Here is a 24881-nt window from a genome sequence, read left to right as displayed (position 1 = left end):
TAGTTCAAGCTTTCCACTTGCTTCAGCTTAGATGAGAGAATCTTGCTTCACATCTGCTGTCTTGAATTCTAGATCCTCATCCTTTCTGTTTCACTGGGCGCTCATTTTCCCTCTTGGGATGACGACTGGTCTGTCATTTGGCCTCAATCTTACTTTGAGGGCGACATTTTTGGGACACCATCTCACCTGACTTTGCAGAATTCTGTGAAGCTCATGATGTGGCACAGTCCGATACTTCACATTCACTTCATGCTCTCTTTCTATCGTCATCATTCAGTTGGTCATGAACCATTTCTCACCATAGATCTGACGATGCCAATCTAGTCTTGAATGATTCATCAGACTCTTTGGCTAATATCTCACTAGCTGCCGCCTTTATAGGCTGACTTTGCTTCTTTCTAGCTCTACACTTATGAGCAAAGTGATCCAGCCTTTTGCAGTTAGAACATGCTTTCCTATGCTAGGCGTCATTTCCTTTATTTCATGTGATGTCCTTCTCAATATCTACATCCTACCCTATGGCCTTGGTCTTTTTGCTGGCTTTTTGCAAATGTTTTTTTCTTTCCAATATGTCATTCTCAATTTAGTTTAAAAATCTATCAGCATAGTGCAAAGCTTCACCTGTTCTTTCGTTCATATCTTCGAGCTGTGACTGACCGCCCCAGAGTTTCTGCACATGTTAGTAGCTTTCTTGAGATTAGCTTTCTCCTGTCTCAGCAGATGTGTTCTCATGGCAGAATCTCTTATGCCTAACACACTTCTGTCTCTGCTGAGATCATCTTTCATTTGTCCAAGCTCTCAGGATTTAATCGATATATCAGTGCTGCCATATACAAGTTAATAATCTCTCTTTCCTCCGAACTCTGATGTAGAACACATACCATTCAGAAGTAACAATATGAAGTTCAAAGTGATCCTTCAAAATTTCTGGAGTCAAACACTGCTGTTCCTCAGAGAGTGCTGGACTGCAATACACCTTGTAACATTCTTTCCCAACGAAAAAAAAACACTTATTTTGCTGAAGTTTTCTTAAATTAATTTTGTAGCTATTCATTGCTTTGTCAGTAAGAATGGGAAAAAAAAATCTCCAATTCTGTCTCGCATCTCCTTTAATTTCCACAACTGCAGGCAATGGAAATTACACAGCCATTTTGACTCACCCAGTAATTCCCAGTTGCAGATTTTTGTTTTACTTCTTCCTTGCTGTTCCTTTCAGCAACTGACTCTCTTAGAGCCCTGAAAATCCACACCATTTCAGCTGCAGCATTCTTGACACCATGCTGCAAGTGATATGAGCTTAATGGCTACAGAAGACTTCGAGAAAGGTATATAGAGCAGAGTACTGTGACAATGGGTCATAACCCACATTCTTACGGACAGATTGAGGTTTGATCTTTTGGGAGTATCCCATCTGGAATTGTAATGAAATGGGGCTGGTCGGAACTGGTCTTTCCAAGTTTCCATTCTGGTAGTTTATGTCTCTCTCTCTCTCTCTCTTTCTTTCCTTCTCTTTCTGTCTTTCTCTCTCTCTCTCTCTCTCTCTCTCTCTCTCCCTCTTTCCCTCTCACTCACTTCTCTGTCCCCCTTCCTCTCTCCATCTTGGTGATAAGAATCCTTTCAATGAAGACCCCTGAGAGGTGAGCCCAGGTTGACAGCTTTGTTTTACAAAATGCCTCTGGCTACTAATTTATGACTGAACATCCTCACTTTAGACTTTTGTTTTGGAGAATGGGCTGTTTCCTAATCATACAGCAGATGCTGCACGATTCTGGCCAAAACCAGCAAAGTTTGCAGCTGGATCTGACTTTATACCCTTCCCCCCGCAAAAGAAAGCTGAGGGACTAAATTGCCCCTGGGTCCCATGAATCCTTGTGTAGAGGTAATCTTGCCAGAGTTAAGTATCTAAGATGACTCGCTGACTGGATTCTAATCAGAACCATCTGCAGGCAGTAGCTCAGAGGGGTGGCTGCAGAACCACATCAAATGCAGGCCAGGAAAGTGGCTGCATGTCTGAGAGTATTCAGTGGGAGTGCAGCGCGCCCTAAACACATCGAGGACTTCCGAGCCTGTTGGAACACCCACCATTTATGAAGATACAAACAGAGCTTCCTTCGAGCAACCAGCTTGCCCTCATCTTTACGCAGCATAGTGTAGTGCCAGGTATTACTTCCTGAAGGTTTCCTTCTGATGCACAGTGGAGCGCTTCTACAATAGAGTAAAGAAACTGTGCTGATCTTCTGATGATTTATAATGAACTTGTAAATATAAACATGCAGCATGCACATGTTTTATGATGATATAACAAAGGAACTTGGCTTCACCTGATGAAGGGGCAGCGCTCCGAAAGCTTGTGATTTCAAATAAATCTGTTGGACTGTAAGCTGGTGTCATGTGACATCTGGCAAATAAAATGAACCCTGCAGGATAGCTGCAGACTGGCAGCACTTGACCTTTGCAGCTGGCTGCAATGCCAGGATTCCCAGAAGGTCCCAGCAGTGGCCAATGTTTTCATCTGCAGCGAGTGAGAGAATAGGACAAAGGGGATTCCACAGGGGCACAGTAGATAGTTAGTGAGACAGGATTGGGAGGATGATGAAAGAAAACTCACTGAGGCTCACAGATAGTGTGTATGTGGGAGTGAGAGTTTGTGTGTGTGAGTGTGAGTATTTTGTGTGTGAGTGTGTGTGTTTGTGTGTATGTGTGAATGTGTTTTGTGTGTGTGTTTGTGTATACATGTGTGTGTAAGTGTAAGTGTTTGCATGTGTGTGTAAGTGTGTTTGTATGTGTGAGAGTGTGTGTATGTGTGAATGTGTTTTGTGTGCGAGTTTGTATGTACATGTGTGTGTAAGTGTGTTTGTATATGTGAGAGTGTTTGTGTGTATGTGTGAATGTGTTGTGTGCTTGTGAGTGTTTGTGTGTACCTGTGTGTCTAAGTGTTTGTATGTGTGAGAGTGTTTGCGTATGTGTGTGTGAGAGAGAGACTGTGTGTGTGTGTGTGTGGGAGAGAAAATGTCCGTGGGCGTGAGAGAGAGTGTGTATGTATGTGAGAAAATGTGTGCCTTTCTCTCTTCCTTCTCCCATGCTGCCTGGTAGCAGAAAGCAGCATACCTGGACAGACTGAACAATGACTAGGATGGGGAGAAAGCTATGTGATTTTATTAGCCCAAGCCTGGATATTGCCCAGGGCTCAGTGTATGTATGCACAAACTGTTTCAGTATATGAGTTGCTGAGAGGACTAAACACTGCAGTCAGAGGCCAGCAGCAGGAAAGGTACTGCACTCAGATTTCTTTTGCACTTCTCAGCTGTGGCTTGATGAATAACATCCTGGTCTCCGAGTCGGATGTTCAAATCCTGATGCAGAGACTTGAAAAGGTCCTGACTGACTCTCCGATACAACATTGAAGGAGTGCTGCTTTGTTGAAGGTGCTATTTTTCAGACAAAAAGTGAAACCAAATCCTACTAGGTAGATGTTGTGTGCAATTCTGGACCTCCGATAGAAATTATGTTGTGAAATTTGAAAGGGTTCAGAAAAGATTTACAAGGATGTTGCTCGGGTTGGAAGGTTTGCTCTATAGGGAGAGGCTGAACAGGCTGGCACTATTTTCCCTGGAGCATCGGATACTGAGGGATGATCTTATAGAGGTTTATAAAATCATGAAGGGCATGGATAGGGTGAATAGACAAGGTCTTTTCCCTGGGATGGGGAGTCCAGAACTAGAGGTTTAGGGCAAGAGGGGAAAAGTTTAAAAGGGACCTAAGGGGCAATATTTTCACACAGTGTGTGGTGCGTGTACGGAATAAGCTGTCAGAGGAAGTGATGGAGGCTGGTACAATTATATTTAAAAGGCATCTGGATGGGTATATGAATAGGAAGAGTTAAGATGGATATGGTCCAAGTGCTGGCAAATGGGACTAGATTAGGTTAGGATATCTGGTCAGCATGGACGAGTTGGACCGAAGAGTCTGTTTGCGTGATGTACAGCTCTAAAACTCTATGACTTTATGTTGTTATGACAAAGGGACAGACAGCCAAATCAAATCAGCCTCCCTATCCCTGTATTCACAACATAGGAAAATTACAATCCTCATTAATGCTCAAAGTAGTCCCAATGGTTCCTAATCAGACTTTGTCTATCAGGTATTCTTAATCAGAATACCTGATACCCAATCACCAAGTCTAGAGCTCAAACAGAAAATGTAACCATTTATTAATAATACGTAGTTATGGCAGATCAAATTTAAGCAATAAGGTAATCTAATCGATGTATAATTTAAATCCAGCCTTCTTTGACTCGAGCCCCCACAAAGGCTGACACAGATGGCTCAAAAGGAAAAAACAGATGAAACTGGCCAGTTCACAGCAAACTCCATGATCTGTCACATCACAGGGGCATGAGATTGTATCCTACTTGGTTTCTGAAGACACTAATGCAAGTAACTTCCAGTAACCTCCAAGGAATATTTACTTAATACTTCCAACTGATTTGATTTGATTTATTATTGTCACGCATACTGAGATACAGTGAAACATGTTGTGTTGTGTGAAAACCATATAAATTATGTCTTACATAAGTACATCAGAAGGCAGAATGTAGTGTTACAACAACAGTGAAGTTGTAGAGAAAGATCAACTCTAGTATATGAGACGTCTGTCCGTAAGTTTGATAACAGCGGAGAAGAAGTTGATTTTAAATCTATTGCTACGTGTTTACAAACAGTTGGAAGAGGAGATTTTATTCTCCGAAATTTCAGTAAGTTAATACTGAGAAATGTGAGGTGCTGCATTTTGGGAAAGCAAACCTTATCAGGAGTTGCAGGTAAATAGGATAGTGAAGAAGGCATTTGTAATGCTTTCCTTTATTGGTCAGAGTATTGAGTACACGATACAATCCAGATCAGAATGGTAATATTGCTAAATTGTAATCCAGAGACTTCAACCACTGATCTACAGAAATCGTTTCAAATCCCACCATGATATTTGATAAATTTACATCCAATTAATTAAATACAAAGCGGTAATAAAATGCCAGTGCCACATAAAACTGGCAGAATGTCGGAAAAATCATCTGATTGAATGAAGTTCTTTCGGGAAGGAAATCTGCTGGCCTTTACCTGATTTTGATTGCATGTGACTCCAGCCTCTTGACCGCCCTCAGAAATGGCTACTCTATTGTATCAAAACTTGCCCCTAGCATCAATCCACCACTGTGAAAAGCTGCCCAGGGATGTCCAATCGCAAAAAGCAGGAAAAACCCAAGCTGGCTAACTGCCCATTTATGCCCGAAACGTCGATTCTCCTGTTCCTTGGATGCTGCCTGACCTGCTGTGTTTTTCCAGCAACACATTTTCAGCAACTGCCCATTTCTCAATCACTGGCAAGGCGACGGTAAAGGTCATTGACAGTGCTGTCAAACAACACTTGGTTATTAATAACAGGCTCCCTGATGCTCAGTTCATTTTCTGGCAGGGTCCAGATTAAGGTGGTGCTAGAAAAGCACAGCAGGTCAGATAGAATCCGAGAAGCAGCAAAATCAATGTTTTGGGCAAAAGTTCTTCATCAGAAATGAGACCTGATGCAGGGCTTTTGCCCAAAACGTTGATTTTCCAGCTCGTCAGATGCTGCCTGACCTACTGTGCGTTTTCAGCACACTCTGATCTCAGCATCTGCAGTCCTCACTTTCACCTCACTTTTTGGCAGGGCCTTTTGCCTCGAGACCTCATTACAGTCATACTCCAAACATGGGCACCAGAGCAGGACAGTGGGTGAATGTCTTTACCAAGATAAATGTTGACCAAGTAATATTGAAACCAATGGGAATGAGGGAAAAAATTCTCAACTCATTGGAATTAAACCCAGGAAGTTGGTTGTGATTGTTGAGGATCACCCACCTCAGTTACAGAAGGTCACTGCATGGGTTTCTCAGGAAAGTGTCCTCGGCTCAAGCATCTTCATATAATTCATCAATGATCTTCCCTTCATCATACATGGGGATGTTATTTGATGATCGCACAATGTTCATTAGCATTTGCAAGTTCTCAAGGACTGAAGCACTTGTGATCACATGCAGAAAGACTTGGACAATATTCAGGAGGTAAAAACAATGACTGCAGATGCTGGAAACCAGATTCTGGATTAGTGGTGCTGGAAGAGCACAGCAGTTCAGGCAGCATCCAAGTAGCTTCGCAATCGACGTTTCGGGCAAAAGCCCTTCATTGGACAATATTCAGGCTTGGGCTGATAAGTGGGAAGTATCATTTCCCATGCAGCTTGTGCCAAGTAACTATCTCCAACAAGAAAAAGCCTAACCATCTTCAAAGATTTTGCCATCACCGAATCTCCCAACATCAACAAAATCGTTGGATTAGCCAATGACCAGAAACTGAACTGGAATAACTATATAAATACTCAAGAGCTGTAAGACCAGGTCAGAACTAGAACCCTGTGGTGAGTACTTCACCTCCTGATTCTCCAAAGCCAGTCCAAAATTTACAAGGCAGAAACCAGGTGTGCCGTGGAATGAGTGCAGGCCAAACCAGACTCAAGAAGCTTGACACCATCCAGGACAAAGCTGCCCGCTTGATCAGCAACCTATCTACCTCCTTCCACATCTACCCCCTACTTCCACATTTACCCCCTACAGCAGTGTGCATCATCAGAAGTTGCACTGCAGTAACTCACCTTCAGGAGCACTTGCAAACCTGCACCTAAGAGGGCAAAGGTAGCTGGCACATGGAAACAGCACCACTGGCAAGTTCCCCTCCAAAACGCTGACATATCTCTGTTTCAGTGTTACTGGGTAAAAATCCTGGCACTCCTGCCCTAACGTTGGTGACCCTCCTGTAATATCACCTTCAGTCAAACTAGGGCTGGGTAATAAATGCTGATCTCGCCAGTGATGTCCAAATCTGTCAACGAATAAGACAAATAGATGAATAAATTACTAATGTCTTACAGGCTGTCCAAAAACACCTGACAGACAGTTAAGTTTTTTTTTGTGTTTAAGTCTTATTTTGCAATGCGGTTCTTAGTTTTCCCACACTGTTGTTGAAGAAAGGTTACAAAGGCAGCTGTAGTCAGTCGGTAGAAATGTCATCTTTCAAGAGCCTGACATGTTTAATAATCTTAGAAAAGCACTTTGTCAGCACTAACAGCAGACATAGGTGGGCTTACAGAGCAGTTAACACTCCCAGCATCTGTTCATATAACAGGCTCCAAGATTGTCTGTTGCTGTCAGACGTAAACTCTTGGTGTTTCGTTGAGTAGGGAGGGAGTAGAAGACTTGAGGAGCAGTTCCTAATCATTTCCTCACCATTTCCAGGTAATGAGAATGGGATAAAAAGAGAATGCTGGAGAAACTCAGTAGTCTGGCAGCATCTATGGAGAGAGAATCAGAGTTAACGTTTTGAGTCCAATATGACTCTTCTGAAGAACATGTCAGCGGTATCGAACTTGAAATGTTATCCTCTGTTTATCTCTCCCCAGGCCTGCTGAGTTTCTCCAGCACTTTCTCTTTTGATTTCAGATTTCCAGCATCCATAGTAATTAGCTTTCTGTGTAAGTGAGACTGGGGTGAAGGGACGAGTGGGGAATTTGATGGAAGTTACCCTGACACAGTCAAAGCTATGAACTTTCCTTCTCATTCTGTGCAGGATTCAGACATGCTGGCGGGAGAGAAACACGCCTGGAAGGAAATCAAAGAATCGATTCCGAAAGTGGAGAAATTACAGTCTGCAGGAAGTATCCTGATGACGTGAAGACATCAGCCACCATTGAGAACAGTTCCAGCTGTGTGGGTGATGCGAGATATAGCTCACACAATAACCTTTCCCACATTGAGGCATGTCATGCACAACTTTCCTCTTTTTCCTGGTTTTGTTTATCTGGACTATGTTCAACATCTTTCCGTAATTCTAATATCCCAAGGTGATCAGAGCAGAGCTCACAGCCAAAGGCATGCCCAAAGGTATGGAAAATTTCAGAAACCAGACAATCTTCAGTCATGTGGGCATCCCCATCCCCCAAACCACATCGCTGACCCAACTTCAAGGGGGTCACCTCTCAACCAGCCTGATACTGCTGCTGGGTTTTTGCAGGTTAGGTGAATTGGCCATGCTGGATTGCACGTAGTGTCCAGGGATGTGTAGGCTTAATGGATTTATTATGGGAAATGCAGGATTACAGGGATAGAGGGAGGGCTGGGTCTGGGTGGGATGCTCTTCACAGACTTGATGGGTTGAATGGCCTTGTTCCCCATTGTAGAGATTCTACAATTCAATGAATCTAACCAAACCAGAAGCCGTGCAGGGAAAGTCCCTCAGCAGTGACGTCATCACAATGGCCTAGCAAGGTCAAAAGCCTAACTCTAGAAACTCCATGCAATGTATGATAATTTGCCTTTTATGCAATCATCCATACCACTGACCCACTGACAATAAAGATATGGCAATATATTCCCAAGTCAGGATGGTATGTGACGTGGAGGGGAACTTTGCAGATTCCACGTATCTGTTGCCCTTGTTTCCCCTAAGTGGTTTTAGAATGTGCTGTTGATGGCATCTTGGTAAATTGATGCAGTGTTTTGTGTATATGGTACATACTGCTGCCACTGTGTGAAGGAAGTGATTGTTTAAGTTGGTGTAGGACATATCAATGAAACAGACCCGAATGACACTGAGCTTTTTGAGTATTGCTGGAGCTGCACTCATCCAGACTAGTTGGGCACCTTCCATCACACTCCTCAGTTGTACCTAGTACATGGTGGACAGGCTTTGGAGAATCAGGAGGTGAATTACTCACCACAGAATTCACTGACTCTGATCTGCTTTTGTGTTGATTACAGTATTTATTTGGCTGGTCCAATTAGGCATCTGGTCAATGATTTGATTTTGTTTGATTTGATTGATTAGTGTCACATCTACTGAGATCCAGTAAAAAGTATTGTTTTGCATGCTAACCAGGCAAGTCATACCTTACATAATACCTGTGTGACAGCACGGTGGCTCAGTGGTTAGCACTGCTGCCTCACAGCGCCAGGGACCCGGGTCAATTCCAGCCTCAGATGACCGTCTGTATGGAGTTTGCATATTCTCCCTGTGTCCGTGTGGATTTCCTCCTACAGTCCAAAGATGTGCAGGTTAGGTGGATCAGCTATGTTAAATTGCCCATAGTGTCCAGGAATATGCAGGCTAGGTGGGTTGGCCATGGGGAATGCAGGGTTACAAGGGTAGGGCAGTGGAGGTGGTTCTGAGTGGGATGCTCTTTGGAAAATCAGTGTGGACTTAACAGGCTGAATGGCCTGCTTCCACACTGTAGGGATTCAATGATAATGTTGCAGCTACAGTGACGATGCAGAGAAAGATCAACTCTAATATATAAAAAATCTGTTCATATGTCTGATAAAAGCAGGAAAGAAGCTGTTCTTGAATCTATTGGTACATGTATACTAACTTTTGTATCTTCTGCCTGATGCAATTGGGTGGAAGAGAGTACAATCAGGTTGGGAGGAATCCTTGATTATGTTAGTAGTGATTCAGATTCAGCAATAGTAATGCCGTTGAACGTCAAGTAAACTGATCAAGTTCTCCCTTATCAGAGACGGCCATTGCCTGGCATTGGGTAGTATGGAGAAAGTGAAGACCGCAGATGCTGAAGATCAGAGTCAAGAGCATGGTGCTGGAAAAGCACAGCCGGTCAGGCAGCATCTGAGGAGCAAGAGAACCGATGTTTCGGGCATAAGCCCTTCTTCATATGTGGTCATTGTCAGTCCAAGCTTCATTGTTATAAAATCTGAGAATGCTGGAGAAACTCAGCAGGTCTGGCAGCATCTGTGGAGAGAAAACAGAGTCAATGCTTCAGGTCCGCTGACTCTTCTTGGGAACTGATTGTCGCTGGGAAAAGATGGTATATATGTAGAAGACCGAGAGTAGGGAAGGAGGGAGAGGGAGGAGAAGGAATTACGATAGGTGGAGATAGAGCCCAGGGAGGGAGGGAGAGAGAGAGAGAGAAAGACCAGCAGTTAGGCAGACTAAAGAATGGCTAATGGTGATCCAGGGAGGAAGAGAAGCTGCTAATAGTGCCATTACATCCAGCAATACCAGACTATTTGTTACTGCAGTGAAATGCCTAAAAATGGCCATTACTGGAACAATGGATGTGGGAACCGGGATTGCCTCACTCACAAAGTGATGGTGCATCAAAAGCAGCAAGGCAGAGCTCAAACCAGGAGGCAAACACAGGAGGAAGGACAGGGAAGGAAGTCAGAAAGGACAATGGTCCCACAAAATGTAGGAGCAGAAGTAGGCCATTCAGCCCATCGAGTCTGCTTCGCCGTTCAACAAGAGAGTGGCTGATCTGATCGTCCTCAACTCCACTTTCTTGTCTTTTCACCATAATCTATCATTGCCTCACTGGTTAAAAATCTATCTATCTGAGCCTTGGATATACTTAATGACTCAGCCTCGACGGCCCTCTGCAGCAAAGAATTTACTGGCCAATGAGAGCAGAATGTCCTTATTGCTGTGTTAGAATAGTAACACTGTGGGCGCGGCTCAGGAGATGACTCAAATTATTAAAACAGTCGATCACTTTGAGTAGCAGTCCCATTAAGCTGCCCTTGGACACACATGAAGATTAGGAGAGCTCAACCTTTAACCTGTACAGCACAACCAAAACTGATCAAGGTCATTCTGTTCCACAAAAGCCTCTTCCAAAGCCTTTCACCAAAAGTCACCAACTCCTTTTATTTCTTTTTCTCCCAGTTCCTTACCACACTTGCTCTGTGTCATACACTTCAATTTTGTTTCAATTCATTCATGGGTGTCACTGTATTTATTGCCGTCCCATGCCTAATCATTCAAAGGGGAGTCATGAGTCAACAACATTGCTGTAGATCTGGAGTCACGTGTAGGTCAGACCAAGCAAAGGAGGCTCTTATGCTTGAAACTATTTCCCTGAAGTACAGTAGTGAACCAGTTGGATTTCTATGACAATTAACAGTGGTTACAGGGCTGCCATTGAACAAGCGCATTTTAAAAAGAAAATCAAGTTCAAATTTCACCACTTGTCATGATGGGATTGTGTTGGGCTGAGGTTCCAGAATGCTAACCTAGTGTCATTACCACAACACTAACTCCTCCAATTGCTCCTTGATCTGGAATTAGGAGTCTAATGATGACCATGAATCCATTGTCAATTGTTGGAAAACTCTATCTGGTTCACAAATATCCTTCAGAGAAGGAAATCTGCTGTCCCCTCCTGGTCTGGCCTACGTGTGACTCTAGACCCATAACAATGTGGTTGACTCATAAATTGCCATCTGGGCAATTAGGGATGGGCACTGACGGCCTCATCCCATGAATGAATTTTAAAAAGTCAGACGTTCTATATTCTCACCATTCTCAAACTAAGCAAGTGTCTTTTAAGTCAGACTCATTGGTGAGAAGCATCTATTCATGGCATCTAATTTTGGTCCCCTTCACAAATATTTGTCTACCTTCACCCGATCAAACTTCTTTTATAATCTTGCTGATCCCTATCAGCAGCTGCTCAGTTTTTATTGCCAGAGAGAAACACCCCAACCTGTTCAATCATTCCTGCCAGGTGCAACACATTCTCCCCGTGTCTGCGTGGGTTTCCTCCAGGTGCTCCGGTTTCCTCCCACAGTCCAAAGATGCGCAGATCATGTGAACTGGCCATGCTAAATTGCCCAGTGTTAAGTGCATTAGTCAGAGGGAGCTGGGTCTGGGTGGGTTTCTCTTCGGAGGATCGGTGTGGACTTGTTGGGTCGAAGGGCCTGTTTCCACGCTGTAGGGAATCTAATCTAATCTAATCTAATCCCCTTGGTGGGAATCTTGTTCACACCTTCTCCGGTGCCTCTATTGTTTGTTTCTATGGAGACCAGATGATTACCCAGTGGTCTAACCAAGCCTTCTGTACACATTTAACACAAGCTCTTTGCATTTCCATCCAACCCTCTAGAAATAAACCCTAGTGTTTAGTTTGCATTTTTATGGCCTTATTATCCGTGTTTTCTCGAGAATGGCAGCTGCTGGAGATAGGTTAATAGAAGATGTGGGAAATGTGTGTCTAATGACGGATGCGGGTGGAATAACTCATTGGAAGAGGATGAAAAAACAGGAGGTGGAGCCGATAGTTTAATGGTCTTGTGAATGAGGAAAACCCAAGAACAGGCAAGGGTAGCTGTTAAAACTAGGGATGAAATCTCGCATCAATCTGAATGAAGCCAGAACCGCACTGAAAGAAATGATAAACACCAAAGCAGTGGGATTAAATGAGATACAAGTGGCAGTGAGATGAATGTGGGTCAAGGTCTTGAACGAGTTTCACAGCCGTGTTATGAGGGGATTTAACGGAGTGGATGCTGGAAAGATGTTTCTTCATGTGGGAGAGATTGGAAAACAGTTTAAAAATAAGGCGTTTCCTATTTAAGCTGCAGGTCATGAAGAATTGTTCCTCTCACAAGGGTCATTGGTCTTCAGAATTCTGTTCCCCAGACAGGGATGGAGGCTGTGTCATGGAATGTTTTTAAGGCAGAGAGATAGAATAATTCTTCATGAACAAGTTGGGGGGGGAGTTAGAGGGTACTGGGCAAGGCAAGAAAATGGAACTGAGGCCTCAATCAGGTCAGCCATGATCTTATTGACTGGTGGAGCAGGCTTAATGGGACCAATGGCCTATTCTGGTTCGGAATTTTGATAGTAAAGAAAAAATTGTCCAAGGTCATATAGCCAAACCTTTCAGTACCAATGTTCAAAGGAAGGGTGACATCCAGATTCAAAAAACTACTCAGGGATTAAACTAGCACACACCTTCAAAATATGAAAGAGACACAGCACAACAGAATCCAAACCCATTACCTCAATGCTTAAAAGTACAAGGGCGTCAGATCCATGTGAACACCACTCACTGTGACTTCCCCACCAAGCCCCCTCCATCCATATCCCTATCTCTTCACTGTTGCTGGATAGAATCTCAGAACTCCCTTCCCATCAGCACGTTCAGTGTCCCAGGGACTGCCGTGTGTCAAGAAGGCAGCTCACTGCCATCTTCACGAGGCTAGTCAGGGAGAGGCAAAAATTTCGGCCTAGCTACTGATCCACCCGTCCTGTGAATGAATAAAAAAGACATTCAGAAAAGTAATGGAAATCCAAGAAGGTCAGTTTGGATTCAAGCCCGGGTAAAATCACCAGCAATGTCATATTGCAGTAGCCTGATAAAGCAGCATGGTGTCTCATTGGTTAGCACTGCTGCCTCACAGTGCCAGGGTCCCGGGTTCGATTCCAGCAACTGTCTGTGTGGAGTTTGCACATTCTCCCTGTGGCTGTGTGGGTTTCCTCCCACAGTCCAAAGATGCGCAGGTTATGGCTATGCTAAGTTGCCCATAATGTTCAGGGATATGTAGGTCAAGAAATGGGTCTGTGTGGGTTACTCTTCGGAGGGTCGGTGTGGACTTGTTGGGCTGAATGGCCTGTTTCCACACTGTAGGGTTTCTATTCTAAGTGCGTTGTTCTGGTCTGAATTCAAGGTTTTATACAAATTTTGTTCTCAAGTGGGCCTGTAATCATCGTTGAACATGACAATCTAAATGAAGAGCTCACAGTCCTTATTGGACATCTCCACTGAAGCAAAACAAAAGCAAGAGATTCATTGCAGTTATAGCATGCAAATAGGCCATTCAGCCCGACTGGTGTATACTAACAAATCTCAAACAAATCTCCCTCATTTTAGACTTCCATCAAAGCTAAGAATTTAACCTTTCATTCCTCTCAGTCATGTGCTAATCTAGCATTCCCCTTAACTATGTCTATGATATTCTTCTCAATCTCTCCCTTGACCATGTTCCACTATTCCAATCCTCCTTGAAAGCGAAATTTATACTGAAATGTCCGAGAGGGGCAGCTGATGCGAAAGATTCCAGAAGGACCAATCTCCATTTAATCCTGTTGCCCTGCCATCTATGTGACTCAAATTGCATAATGCAGGGTTGATCCTTACATCCTGAGCATAACAAGGGATGGACAAGAAGCATGGTCTCCCAGTGTCATTCACATCCTTGGCTAACATCTCGAAGCAAATTACTATAGATGCTGGAATCTATACCAGAAACAGAAAATGCTGGAAATGCAGTGGGTCAGGTAGCATCCATGGAGAGAGAGTAATCTAACACTTCGAGTCTAGATGACTCTTCATCAGAGCTGACTTGCACTGCAGACATAGAACGGTGACAAAGGCTAGTGATACGTTAGTTTGGCAGAAACAGAGTCAGTTTGATGCCAAGTTTGGAATTCTAATAGCCTCAGTATAGTGGGGAGGGTGGTAAGAAGTGGAAAAGTGAGTAGTTAATCGAGGATACTGTGCTGAATGCTGCATATGTAGGCTGGTGTGTTTGTTGTTTCAAAGGAACAAGATCCCCTCACGTACCTATCTGCCTTTTCTCCCATCCTCAATTCTAAAGGGCTGGGCCATGCACTTCCTATGGATTGGCCCACACTTATGGACAAACCAGTGCTGTAATTTGCCATTACCTTCTGCAGGATGACCAACCAGGAAACTCACCCTTTCTTGCTGCCTGTTGTCAGGTGTATTGGAGGGACGTATAGGCGGACGGTCAAATTGCTCGGCCATTTTATGGATGTGCCTTCTGTGGCCAACACGCCCTTGCGTGGGCTTGAACCCAGAGCTTCTGTTCCAGACGTTGGGCTTAAAAGCTGTAACAACAATAGGGATGTGGTCACACATACAACCGTAAATAAGTCTCCACTCCTCCTGCTTTGAACTGTCGAGCACAGTACTCTGATATAAAAGAAAACCAATTGCTTTGGAGCTATATTATGTGTCAAATGTTTGCCTAGGAACAAAGCAACCAGGAACACAAGGCCCTCAGGAATGGAGCAGATGCCCTTACTTAGTATAATCCAGCTGCCTTTTGTAAAATAATATCTTTCTGGTTTGTGTTTCATTTTCCTGCCTGATTCCTTAACTGAAGTTAATAACAGACTGGGAAGAGGTGGTGGAGGTGTGCCAGGCTTTCATCAACAAGAATCGAGATGTCCTCCCTGACACGAACCTCTATCTGCTGAAGATGCTTGATGCTGCCATGGATGGCTGTATTCACCTTGCTCGCTGGGAGGACGCCCTGTGTTACAGTGTCAGGACCCTCCGACCGTATCAGTAAGTGGCAAAACTCCATTGCAGTGGGGCTACCTCTGTTTTTCTGTGGCTGAGATGCTGTGTGACTGAGTATTCTTATGAGAGAGAATATGTGTGTAAGGTAGTGTTAATGTGTGTGTGTATATCTATGAGTGACAGAAAATCATCCATTATCATTTGAAAATGAAATCTATTTCAATTTAACTCACTCACAATAAAAAAGAAGCCCGTGCATTTGATTATCTCTATAATCTTGTTTCACTCTTTCTGATCATAAATCTGATTTAACAGTTTCCTGCCAGCGGTGGCCATCCCTTGATGCATTTCTCTCTGGGTTACCCTTCTTGACCACTGCTTTAGGATTGCAGAAAGGGGAACCAAAAGACCATGTCAGAGAATAGTATCTTTAATTCAATTGTCAAATGAAAAACCTGTGCTGACTTTTAATTCAAGTTAACTCCTAAGAGTTGCAATAACAAATGTGACACGAAATCCTCAAAAAGTTAGTTTATGTTGCACAGAATGAGGCTCTTTGAATCCACTCCATCATTGCATGAGATCAACAATGTCTTAACCTCATCTACCTGCCTTGGTTGTGGAACCTTTTAATGTCCTTGCCTAACAAAAATCTGTTAATCTCAATTTCCCCCCTCCCCACCAGCCTCAACTTATTTTTAGCAGAGGGTATTTCAGATTTCCACAATCCTACATCTGATTAACTGCCTCCGATATTTTCAGAAGATAAGGGAACGGAGCGTAGAACCTGTTCTGTGAACAGCACCTCGGACAGTGCAGCACTCCCTCGGTACTCAAGTGTCATCCAAGGCTTGTCCTTTGCGAGTTCTTCGATGGGAGGGTCATCATTTGTTGTCCAACCCTTTGAACTGAGTGGCTTACTCAACAATTTCAGGGGGCAGCGACAAGCCAACCCCATTGCTGTGGATCTGGCGTTACGTGTAGGCCAGACCAGGTAAAGACAGCAGATTTCCTTCCATCAATCAATTCGATGGGTTTTTATGACCATTGATGCTAGTTTCATGATGACCATCATCACGACTTGCTCTACATTTCGGATTGAATTTATTTTCCACCAGGTGCCACAGTGGAATTTGAACACATGAATGGAACTTTCCCCTCCCCGATGTTCTTGTTGATCATTTGTAACACTTACCACCCAGTCCTCAGGCCATTAGCTTGGGGATCTGGATTACTGATCTAGTAACATTAGAACCACATCAGCTTCTCTGGAGTGACCTTTTACTTTAGATGTGAGTGAGTGTATGAGGCACTACTGAATAACCTGGCTCTGATGTCCAGGAGACTTACAAGGAAGAGTCTTCAATCAACTCTGCTGATATCTGTGATACCTGCCCATGTCAGCAGGCAATACATTTATGAACGGGCCTTGTCTGGCAATTTCTAAAATCTTGACTTTTTCTTTTATAAATTCTCCTCATTTTCTGCTAATTTCCAGCCGGACCAATTAACTTGTATCAGCATCGGTGAGGCAATTCTCAGAATCTAAACCCTGAGTTTCCCTCAAGCCCTTTGCAACCTGCCGCCCTATGTTAAATAAATGGAAAAGTACAAAAGATCATTTCCTTGATTATAAATTTATTCAGACCCTTATAGATCTTTACCTCCTAGCCACTACCCATCTAGTACCAGGAGACCCTCTTTAGATATTTTCCGTCAACCTTATAGAGTCATAGAGATGTACAGCATGGAAACAGACCCTTCAGTCCAACCCATCTAGGCAGACCAGATATCCCAAACCAATCTAGTCCCACCTGCCAACACCTAGCCCATATCCCTCCAAACCCTTCCTATTCTTATACATATCCAGATGCCTCTTAAATGTTGCAATTGTACCAGCCACCACCACTTCCTCTGGCAGCTCATTCCATACACGCACCACCCTCTGCGTGAAAAAGTTGCCCCTTAGGTCCTTTTTATATCTTTCCCCTCTCACCCTAAACCTATGCCCTCTAGTTCTGGACTCCCCCACCCCAGGGAAAAGACTTTGCCTATTTACCCTATCCATGCCCCTCATAATTTTGTAAACCTCTGTAAGGTCACCCCTCAAACTCCGACGCTCCAGGGAAAACAGCCCCAGCCTGTTCAGCCTCTCCCTGTAGCTCAAATCCTCCAACCCTGACAACATCCTTGTTAATCTTTTCTGAACCCTTTCAAGTTTCACAACATCTTTCCGATAGGAAGGAGACCAGAATTGCATGCAATATTCCAACAATGGCCTAACCAATGTCTTGAACAGCCACAACATGACCTCCCAACTCCTGTACTCAGTACTCTGACCAGTAAAAGAAAGCATACCTTCACTATCCTATCTACCTGCGACTCCACTTTCAAGGAGCTATGAACTTGCACTCCAAGGTCTCTTTGTTCAGCAATACTCCCTGGGGCCTTACCATTAAGTGTATAAGTCCTGCTAAGATTTGCTTTTCCAAAATGCAGCACCTCACATTTATCTGAATTAAACTCCATCTGCCACTTCTCAGCCCATTGGCCCATCTGACCAAGATCCTGTTGTAATCTGAGCTAACCCTCTTCGCTGTCCACTACACCTCCAATTTTGGTGTCATCTGCAAACTTACTAACTATACCTCTTAAGCTCGCATCCAAATCATTTATATAAATGACAAAATGTAGTGGACCCAGCACTGATCCTTGTGGCACTCCACTGGTCACAGGCCTCCAGTCTGAAAAACAACCCTCCACCACCACCCGCTGTCTTCTACCTTTGAGCCAGTTCTGTATCCAAATGGCTAGTTCTCCCTGTATCCCATGAGATCTAACCTTGCTAATTAGTCTCCCATGGGGAACCTTGTCGAACACCTTACTGAAGTCCATATAGATCATATCTACCGCTTTTATCTCATCAATCCTCTTTGTTATTTCTTCAAGAAACTCATTCAAGTTTGTGAGACATGATTTCCAACACACAAAGCCACATTGACTATCCCTAATCAGTCCTTGCCTTTCCAAATACATGTACATCCTGTCCCTCAGGATTCCCTCCAACAACCTGCCCACCACCGACGTCAGGCTCACTGGTCTATAGTTCCCTGGTTTGTCCTTACTACCTTTCTTAAAGAGTGGCACCACATTAGCCATCCTTTGTGGATGTGTTATGACACATCTCTGGATGATATGGAACTTGAATCCAGGCCCCCAAGTAGGGACACTACCACTGCACCATGAGAGCTTAAGGAGACCTCTATGTACTCTTTCAGTAAGCAATAAATTTATTAACTAATGTACCTCCCCTTAAGAGATTCCTTTTATACTCTTTTGAAATACAATTCCAAATAAACCTATCAAGCCAAATTAACCCAAATAATTGAATAATTGCAGCCTCATAAAAGGTACTGCAACAAAAATAGGAGAAAGTGAGGACTGCAGATGCTGGAGATCAGAGCAACAAAAATAAAAAAAAGCAATTAAATGAAATTCGAATTAAAATGTGATTAAGGGTGGAGGTAATGCCTTCCATGGTGACCATCAGTAAGAGAAAATTACAGCCGGCCAGTGGACACTGAGTGTTTCCACTCCAAGGATATTTAGGTCTGAGTGGAACCATGGAAGAGAACCATTCCTTTTTTGTCATGTTTTCTGGCTTCACCAAGCGTTGCCCATCACCTGTACATCTGTAACAACATAATCGAGCAATGACAGGCCTTAGGGTGGGGGGCTGAAGAGCAATGTGGAGGCACTTCTGATACAAGAAGAGTTTAGAAAATTTACAACTATCCCCCTTTGTAAAGAGGAAGTTCTGAGGTGAGGTATCAAATGGAAATAGAAATAGATATAGACCATGCATCCTGTTGAGAATTCTCCCACATTCAGTGGCTGATCATTGGCCTTGACTTCATTTTCTCACCTGCTCCCCTTGTGCTGTGAGAGACTGAGAACGTGCCTATCTCAGCCTTAGCATAGCATCCACATCTCCCTTGGGTCAAGAACTCCAAGCATCGCAAGCAAAGAATTTTCTCCTTCTCTCGGTTTGAAATGAATTACCTTTAACCTGAGTCTGGACCCTTGTGTTCTCGGTTCTCCTGCCAAGGGAAACAATTTTTTTAGCATCCACCCTGTCAGTCAAACAATCGAATACAGCTCACAGGGACTGGTATTTAACTGGTTGAATCTCAATTCACTTTGATTGCATTACAACCCATCATGTTTTGTCTTTCAGTCAAAATGGTGTCTGGCTGGCACTGCCTCAGAAACATAACTTTCAAAAGGCCACGTGCCCCTTGAGCTTCCATTTTGAGTCACCAAGCTCAGGTTCATCATATGTCAGGTTGGGCAAAATCTTGTCCCTTAATATAACCGGCAATAGATCCAGAATGGAGATGAGATAAAATGGTTTTTGGATCTGCAACATTTGCAAACGTAGGGGAAAGGGACTCCTTGAATAGTATTAAATTGGAGTTGGTTTGGTTCCTGGGGGTGATGAACTTTCCAGGATGACAGACAAAGAAGGAGGACAGAGGTCTGAGCGCAACTATTCTTTCAAAGCCAGCTCTGACACAATGGAGCTAATGGCCTTCCCTGGTGCTAGATGTTACTCTAATCCTAAAATAACCTGAGACTCGGTTTGGAAATCTTGCTTTCTCCTTCTGATACGGGGAGTGCTGGCCTGGGGTAGTTGTTGAGCGGCAAGGTACATAGTATTAGCTGGAAAACTACATCAGGGAGATAGCGTAGCCTTGTGACTATGCAGGACATAGCTGGATCGCTATAAATGAGTGGAATACACATGGAATTTAGTTGGAATACTAAATATGATACTATGGGGAGAAGTTTAATTTTCAGTAATGTGCAAAATTGATTACAGTAATAGTTATAATTTTTAATGAGGAATCTTATTATTCAGAAAAGTAAATGTGACTTACATAAATATCTAAGCTGTGAAATTCCTTCTCTAATCCTTTTTACCTCTTCATCTCTCTCTCTCTTCTACAATACACTTCGCTTGATTGCCAAACATTTAGCCACTGACCTAATTTATGTTTTATTGGTCTCTTGTCAAATTGTTGAGTGCTAATATGCATGTGAGGCACTGTGGGCAGTTTATTAATTGCAAAACAGATAATGCAAGATATTGTGATGAGTCTATGCCCCATCATTCCATAGGATAGACTGTCTCACATACACACCTGCACACGCGTACACATGCACACAGACACACAGAGACACACAAACCTTACCCGCACAGAAACATGCACAGATCCGCACACACACATGCACTCACACACAAATATACACATACATATGCACCTATATGCAGACGCACACATACAGACACACACTCAACCACACAAACATGTGCATACACACAGATATGTATGAAAAACGACATCAGGTATTGCAAGCTGTTGTTGTGATGAGCCTATGCCCTGTCATTTCATAAAACAGACTGTCACACAGCAGGTTAATGAACACACACGTACTCGTACTCAAGACACATAATCACACACATGCATGCACATACACACACACACTCACACACTCTCAGATACACATACTCACTCACACACACTCTCACACACACACACACTCATGCACAAACTCACAAAAACCCAGCCATCCATCGACACACATGAAACTGATGACTATGGTGCGCATCCTGCACTGCTACTATACCAATGGGTTCAGATGTTATAGTGGCAGCAGATGCGAACCATCTGCTTGTTTGGGGAGGATGACTGAACAGGATCCAGGAGGAGACACAGAATACAGTCAGCTGCTTTCCCACCTGGCCACTGCACTACTTGCCTTATGTTCATCATGAGAAGGAAAGGTACACAAACGTTTAGGCCATTCCTATCTCAGCTGTTTTCCTCTCATCCTTTCCCTTCTCACTGCATTTCTTTACCTTCCATCTTCTTCCATGTTGTTTTATCTCCCTGACCATGAAGACAATATATGTCCTGCTCTCAGTTCCCATCCTATTCCTCCCATCTCTATTTCTGTTGCGAGCTGTCCATTAGATTTACAGGAACCACCCAGGATGTTGTGCCCATGGAACATCTCATTCACACTTGCCAGGAGACAGTAAGATTCAGTTTGTCAATCTCTTGATGTCACACACCAATAAAGTGACTGCCCGAGCTAAACAAGGTGGTCAGAAATTATGGGCACCATTACAGTGTCCTCAGCAAGCCATAATGCATAACGAACACCCGTAAGGCATAGGAGCAGATGTAAGCCATTTGGCCCATCGAGTCTGCTCTGCCATTCAATAATATCATGGCTGTTCTGATAATCCACTTTCCTGCCTTTATCCCATAACCCTCAATCCCCTTGTTGATTAAAAATCCACCTATCTCAGCCTTAAATAGACTTAATGACCCAATCTCTACAGCCCACCGTGGTAAAGAATTACACAGACTCAATATCCTCTGGAAAAGAAAAGGATTCTTCCCATTTCTATCTTAAATGTATGACTCCTTTCTCTGAGATGAAGCCCTCTGGCCCCAGACTCTCCCATAAGGGCAAACAATTTTTGTCATCTACCCCGTTAAGTCCCCGAAGAATCTTGTATGTTTCAATAAGGTCGTGTCTCATTCTTCTAACCTCCAATGAGTGCAGACCCAACTCACTCAACTTCTCCTCATAAGACAATCCCTCCACACCTGGAGTCAGCTCACAAAACCTTCTCTGGCCTGCCTCCACTGCCAGGCAGAAGTGGGTACTGCAGATACTGGAGATTAGAGTCAAGGTTAGACTGGTGCTGGAAAAGCACAGCAGGTCTGGCAGCATCCGAGGAGCAGGAAAATCGATGTTTCGTGCAAAAGCCCTTCATCAGCAATTCAGATGAACATCAATTCTCCTGCTCCTCAGATGCTGCCTGACCTGCTGTGCTTTTCCAGCACCACACTCTCGACCCTGCCTTTATGAGATCAGAAATTCCAGGCGTGGAGGGATTGTCTTATGAGGAGAAGTTGGGTGGGTCGGGTCTGCACTCATTGGAAGTCAGAAGAATGAGACATCCTGATGAAGGGCTTTTGCCTGAAACATCGATTTTTCCTGCTCCTTGGATATTGCCTGACCTGCTGTGCTTTTCCAGCTCTAATCTTGCCTCCAATGTCAGTACGTCATTCCTTAGATAAGGGACCCAAAACTGTTTGCCATATTGCAGCTGTGGTCTGATCAGTACCTTGTATCGTTTTTATAAGGTTCCCCTATTTTTATACTTAATTCCCTTTGAAATAAATGCCACCACCTCATTTGCCTCCCCTACCTGCATTTTGTGATTCAAAAGCTCATGACAACACTCGGTGATTCAACTTCAGCAACAGTAAATTGCATTTATATAGCGCAATAAGTGGCAAAACATCCAAGACATGTTGTAGGGCTTTTACAGTGTAAACTATGACACCAAGCCCACATATGAACATATTAGGTGCTTGCAACCTTTCTCAAAGAGACAGGTTCTGAGCAGTGTCTATAAGAAAGTGAAGAGGTTTGAGGAGGGTGTTCCAGACCTTAGCAACCAGCTGGAAGAACTGCCACAAAAGAGACATGGATATCAGAAATGTTCAAGAGGACAGACATACCGCCCCTGTCTCACACAAGCCTGAGACTGGATATAGTTTTTGGAATAACCATGCTGAAAATCGAGACAGGGAAAACAAGTAGCCTGTTCCACATGTCAGTAAGATTTGTTTTCTTTTTAAAATCCCTGACCTCATCAAGACACAAATTTATCCTTGACTAGTAACTGACATCACTCTCGCATCTGTATTTTGTTAACTGATATCACAGTGGCACACAAACAGCAAGCTATAATGAATCATTCCTTTGCATTTTTCTTGTGAACTTCAGTGCAATATAATTAATGCAGTGGGTTCCGGAATCTTCTACTCAGGGGACTCACTGTGGGGAGGCCAGCTGTAAAAGATAGGGTGAGTAAGGTACATCCGGCAGCTGATGTAATCTCATTGGTTTCCGGTCAGGTTTGTGGGGGTGGGTGGAGTTTTAAAACGTAAGGACTAGGAGCAGGAGTAGGCCCGTTTGGCCCTTCAAGCCTGCTCCTCCACTCAGTAAGATCATGGCTGATCTTTTTGTGGCCTCGGCTCCACTCACCCGCACTCTCACTTAACTCCTTTATTGTTCAAAAAAATCGATCTTATCTTTAAAAGCATTTACTAAAGTCACATCAACTACTTCACTGGGTAGGGAAGATTTATAACCCTCTGTGTGAAGAAGTTCCTTCTCAATTCAGTCCTAAATCTACTCCTGCTAATTTTGAGGCTATGCTCACTTGTCCTAGTTTCACCTGCCAGTAGAAAAATCCCACATCTATCTTATCGATTCCCTTCATAATTCTATGTCTTTCTATAAGATCCCCCCCCATCCCCACCCCCACCCCCACCCCCATTCTTCTAAATTCTAACGAATATAATCCCAATCTACTCAACCTCTCCTCATAAACTAACCCCCTCAACTCTGGAATCAACCGAGTAAACCTCCAGTGCCAGTACATCCTTTCTTAAGTAAAGAGACTAAATCTGCACACAGTACTCCAGGTGTGGTCTCACTAGCACTTTGTACAGCTGTAACATTACTTCTCTGCTTTTAAACTCCATCCCTTTAGCAATGAAGGACAAAATTCCATTTGTCTTCCTAATTACTTGTTGTACCTGCAGACTGACCCTCTGTAAGTCATGCACAAAGACACCCAGGTCCCTCTGCATCACAGCATGCTGCTACCTTTTACCATTTAAGTAATAATGCTTTTTACTGTTACTCCTACCAAAATGGATGACTTCACATTTGTTAACATTGTCTTCCCTCTCCCAGACCTTTGCCCACTCACTTAAAGTATTTATGTTCCTCTGCAAAGTTTCACAGTCCTCTGCACACTTTGCTCTGCCACTCATCTTAGTGTCATCTGCAAACAGTAACACACTGCACATTGTCCTCAACTCCAAATCATCTGTATAAATTGTGAAAAATTGTGAATAATTGTGGTCCCAACACTGATCCCTGAGGAATACCACTAGTTACTGATTGCCAACCAGAATAGCACTCATTTATCCCCACGCTTTGCTTCCTGTTAGTCAACCAATCCTTTATCCATGCTAATACTTTACCCATAATGCCATGTATCCTTATCTAATGCAGCAGCCTCTTGTGTGGCACCTTGTCAAAGACCTTTTGGAAATCTAGGTACGCCACATCCACTGGGTCCCCGCTGTCCATCTTGCTCATAATGTCTTCGTAGAATTCCAGCAGATTTATTAAGCATGACCTGCCCTTCATGAACCAATGCTGTGTCTACCCAACAGGACAATTTCTATCGAGATGCCTTGCTATTTCTTCCTTCTTCAAGCATCTTCCCCACTACAGAGGGTAAGCTAGCCGGTCTATAACTCCCCATTTTTTGTCTAGCTCCATCTTTAAACAGTGGTGTCACATTTGAATTAAAATGGCTCCACTGGTGTCAGTAATCCAAGGAAATTAGAACACCGCATTAGATAATAGCTACTGGTCATTATTCTGCTGCTATACTCCAATTAACCAGCAAACAGTGACGCAGCAGGGAACCTCTTAAATCCACTTACAAATCCCTTCAGTGTTGAAGAATAATTATATTGTTAAAATGTACTCACACAGATGAAGGGCACTGTTTAATTAAGTACTTCAAGGCCTCCCCTTTTAAGTGGTTGCCATCTGGTTA

The 24881-nt window shown here is 43.5% G+C and overlaps 1 protein-coding gene across 12 annotated transcripts in view; it reads left to right on the top strand.

Annotated features, from left to right (window-relative positions):
• Positions 1–24881, top strand: part of smyd3 (SET and MYND domain containing 3) — a 785608-nt gene that overhangs the window by 707822 nt on the left and 52905 nt on the right. For all 12 annotated transcript variants that reach the window (XM_072580427.1, XM_072580432.1, XM_072580428.1 and 9 more), the window contains 2 exons: positions 7654–7741; positions 15019–15193. In XM_072580427.1, coding sequence (XP_072436528.1) covers positions 7654–7741; positions 15019–15193 — 263 coding nt within the window. The remainder of the gene's footprint in view (positions 1–7653; positions 7742–15018; positions 15194–24881) is intronic.

The sequence above is a fragment of the Chiloscyllium punctatum genome, chromosome 11, assembly GCF_047496795.1.
Source record: "Chiloscyllium punctatum isolate Juve2018m chromosome 11, sChiPun1.3, whole genome shotgun sequence".
Taxonomy (NCBI): domain Eukaryota; kingdom Metazoa; phylum Chordata; class Chondrichthyes; order Orectolobiformes; family Hemiscylliidae; genus Chiloscyllium; species Chiloscyllium punctatum.
This window is presented reverse-complemented; position numbering and strand designations above follow the sequence as displayed.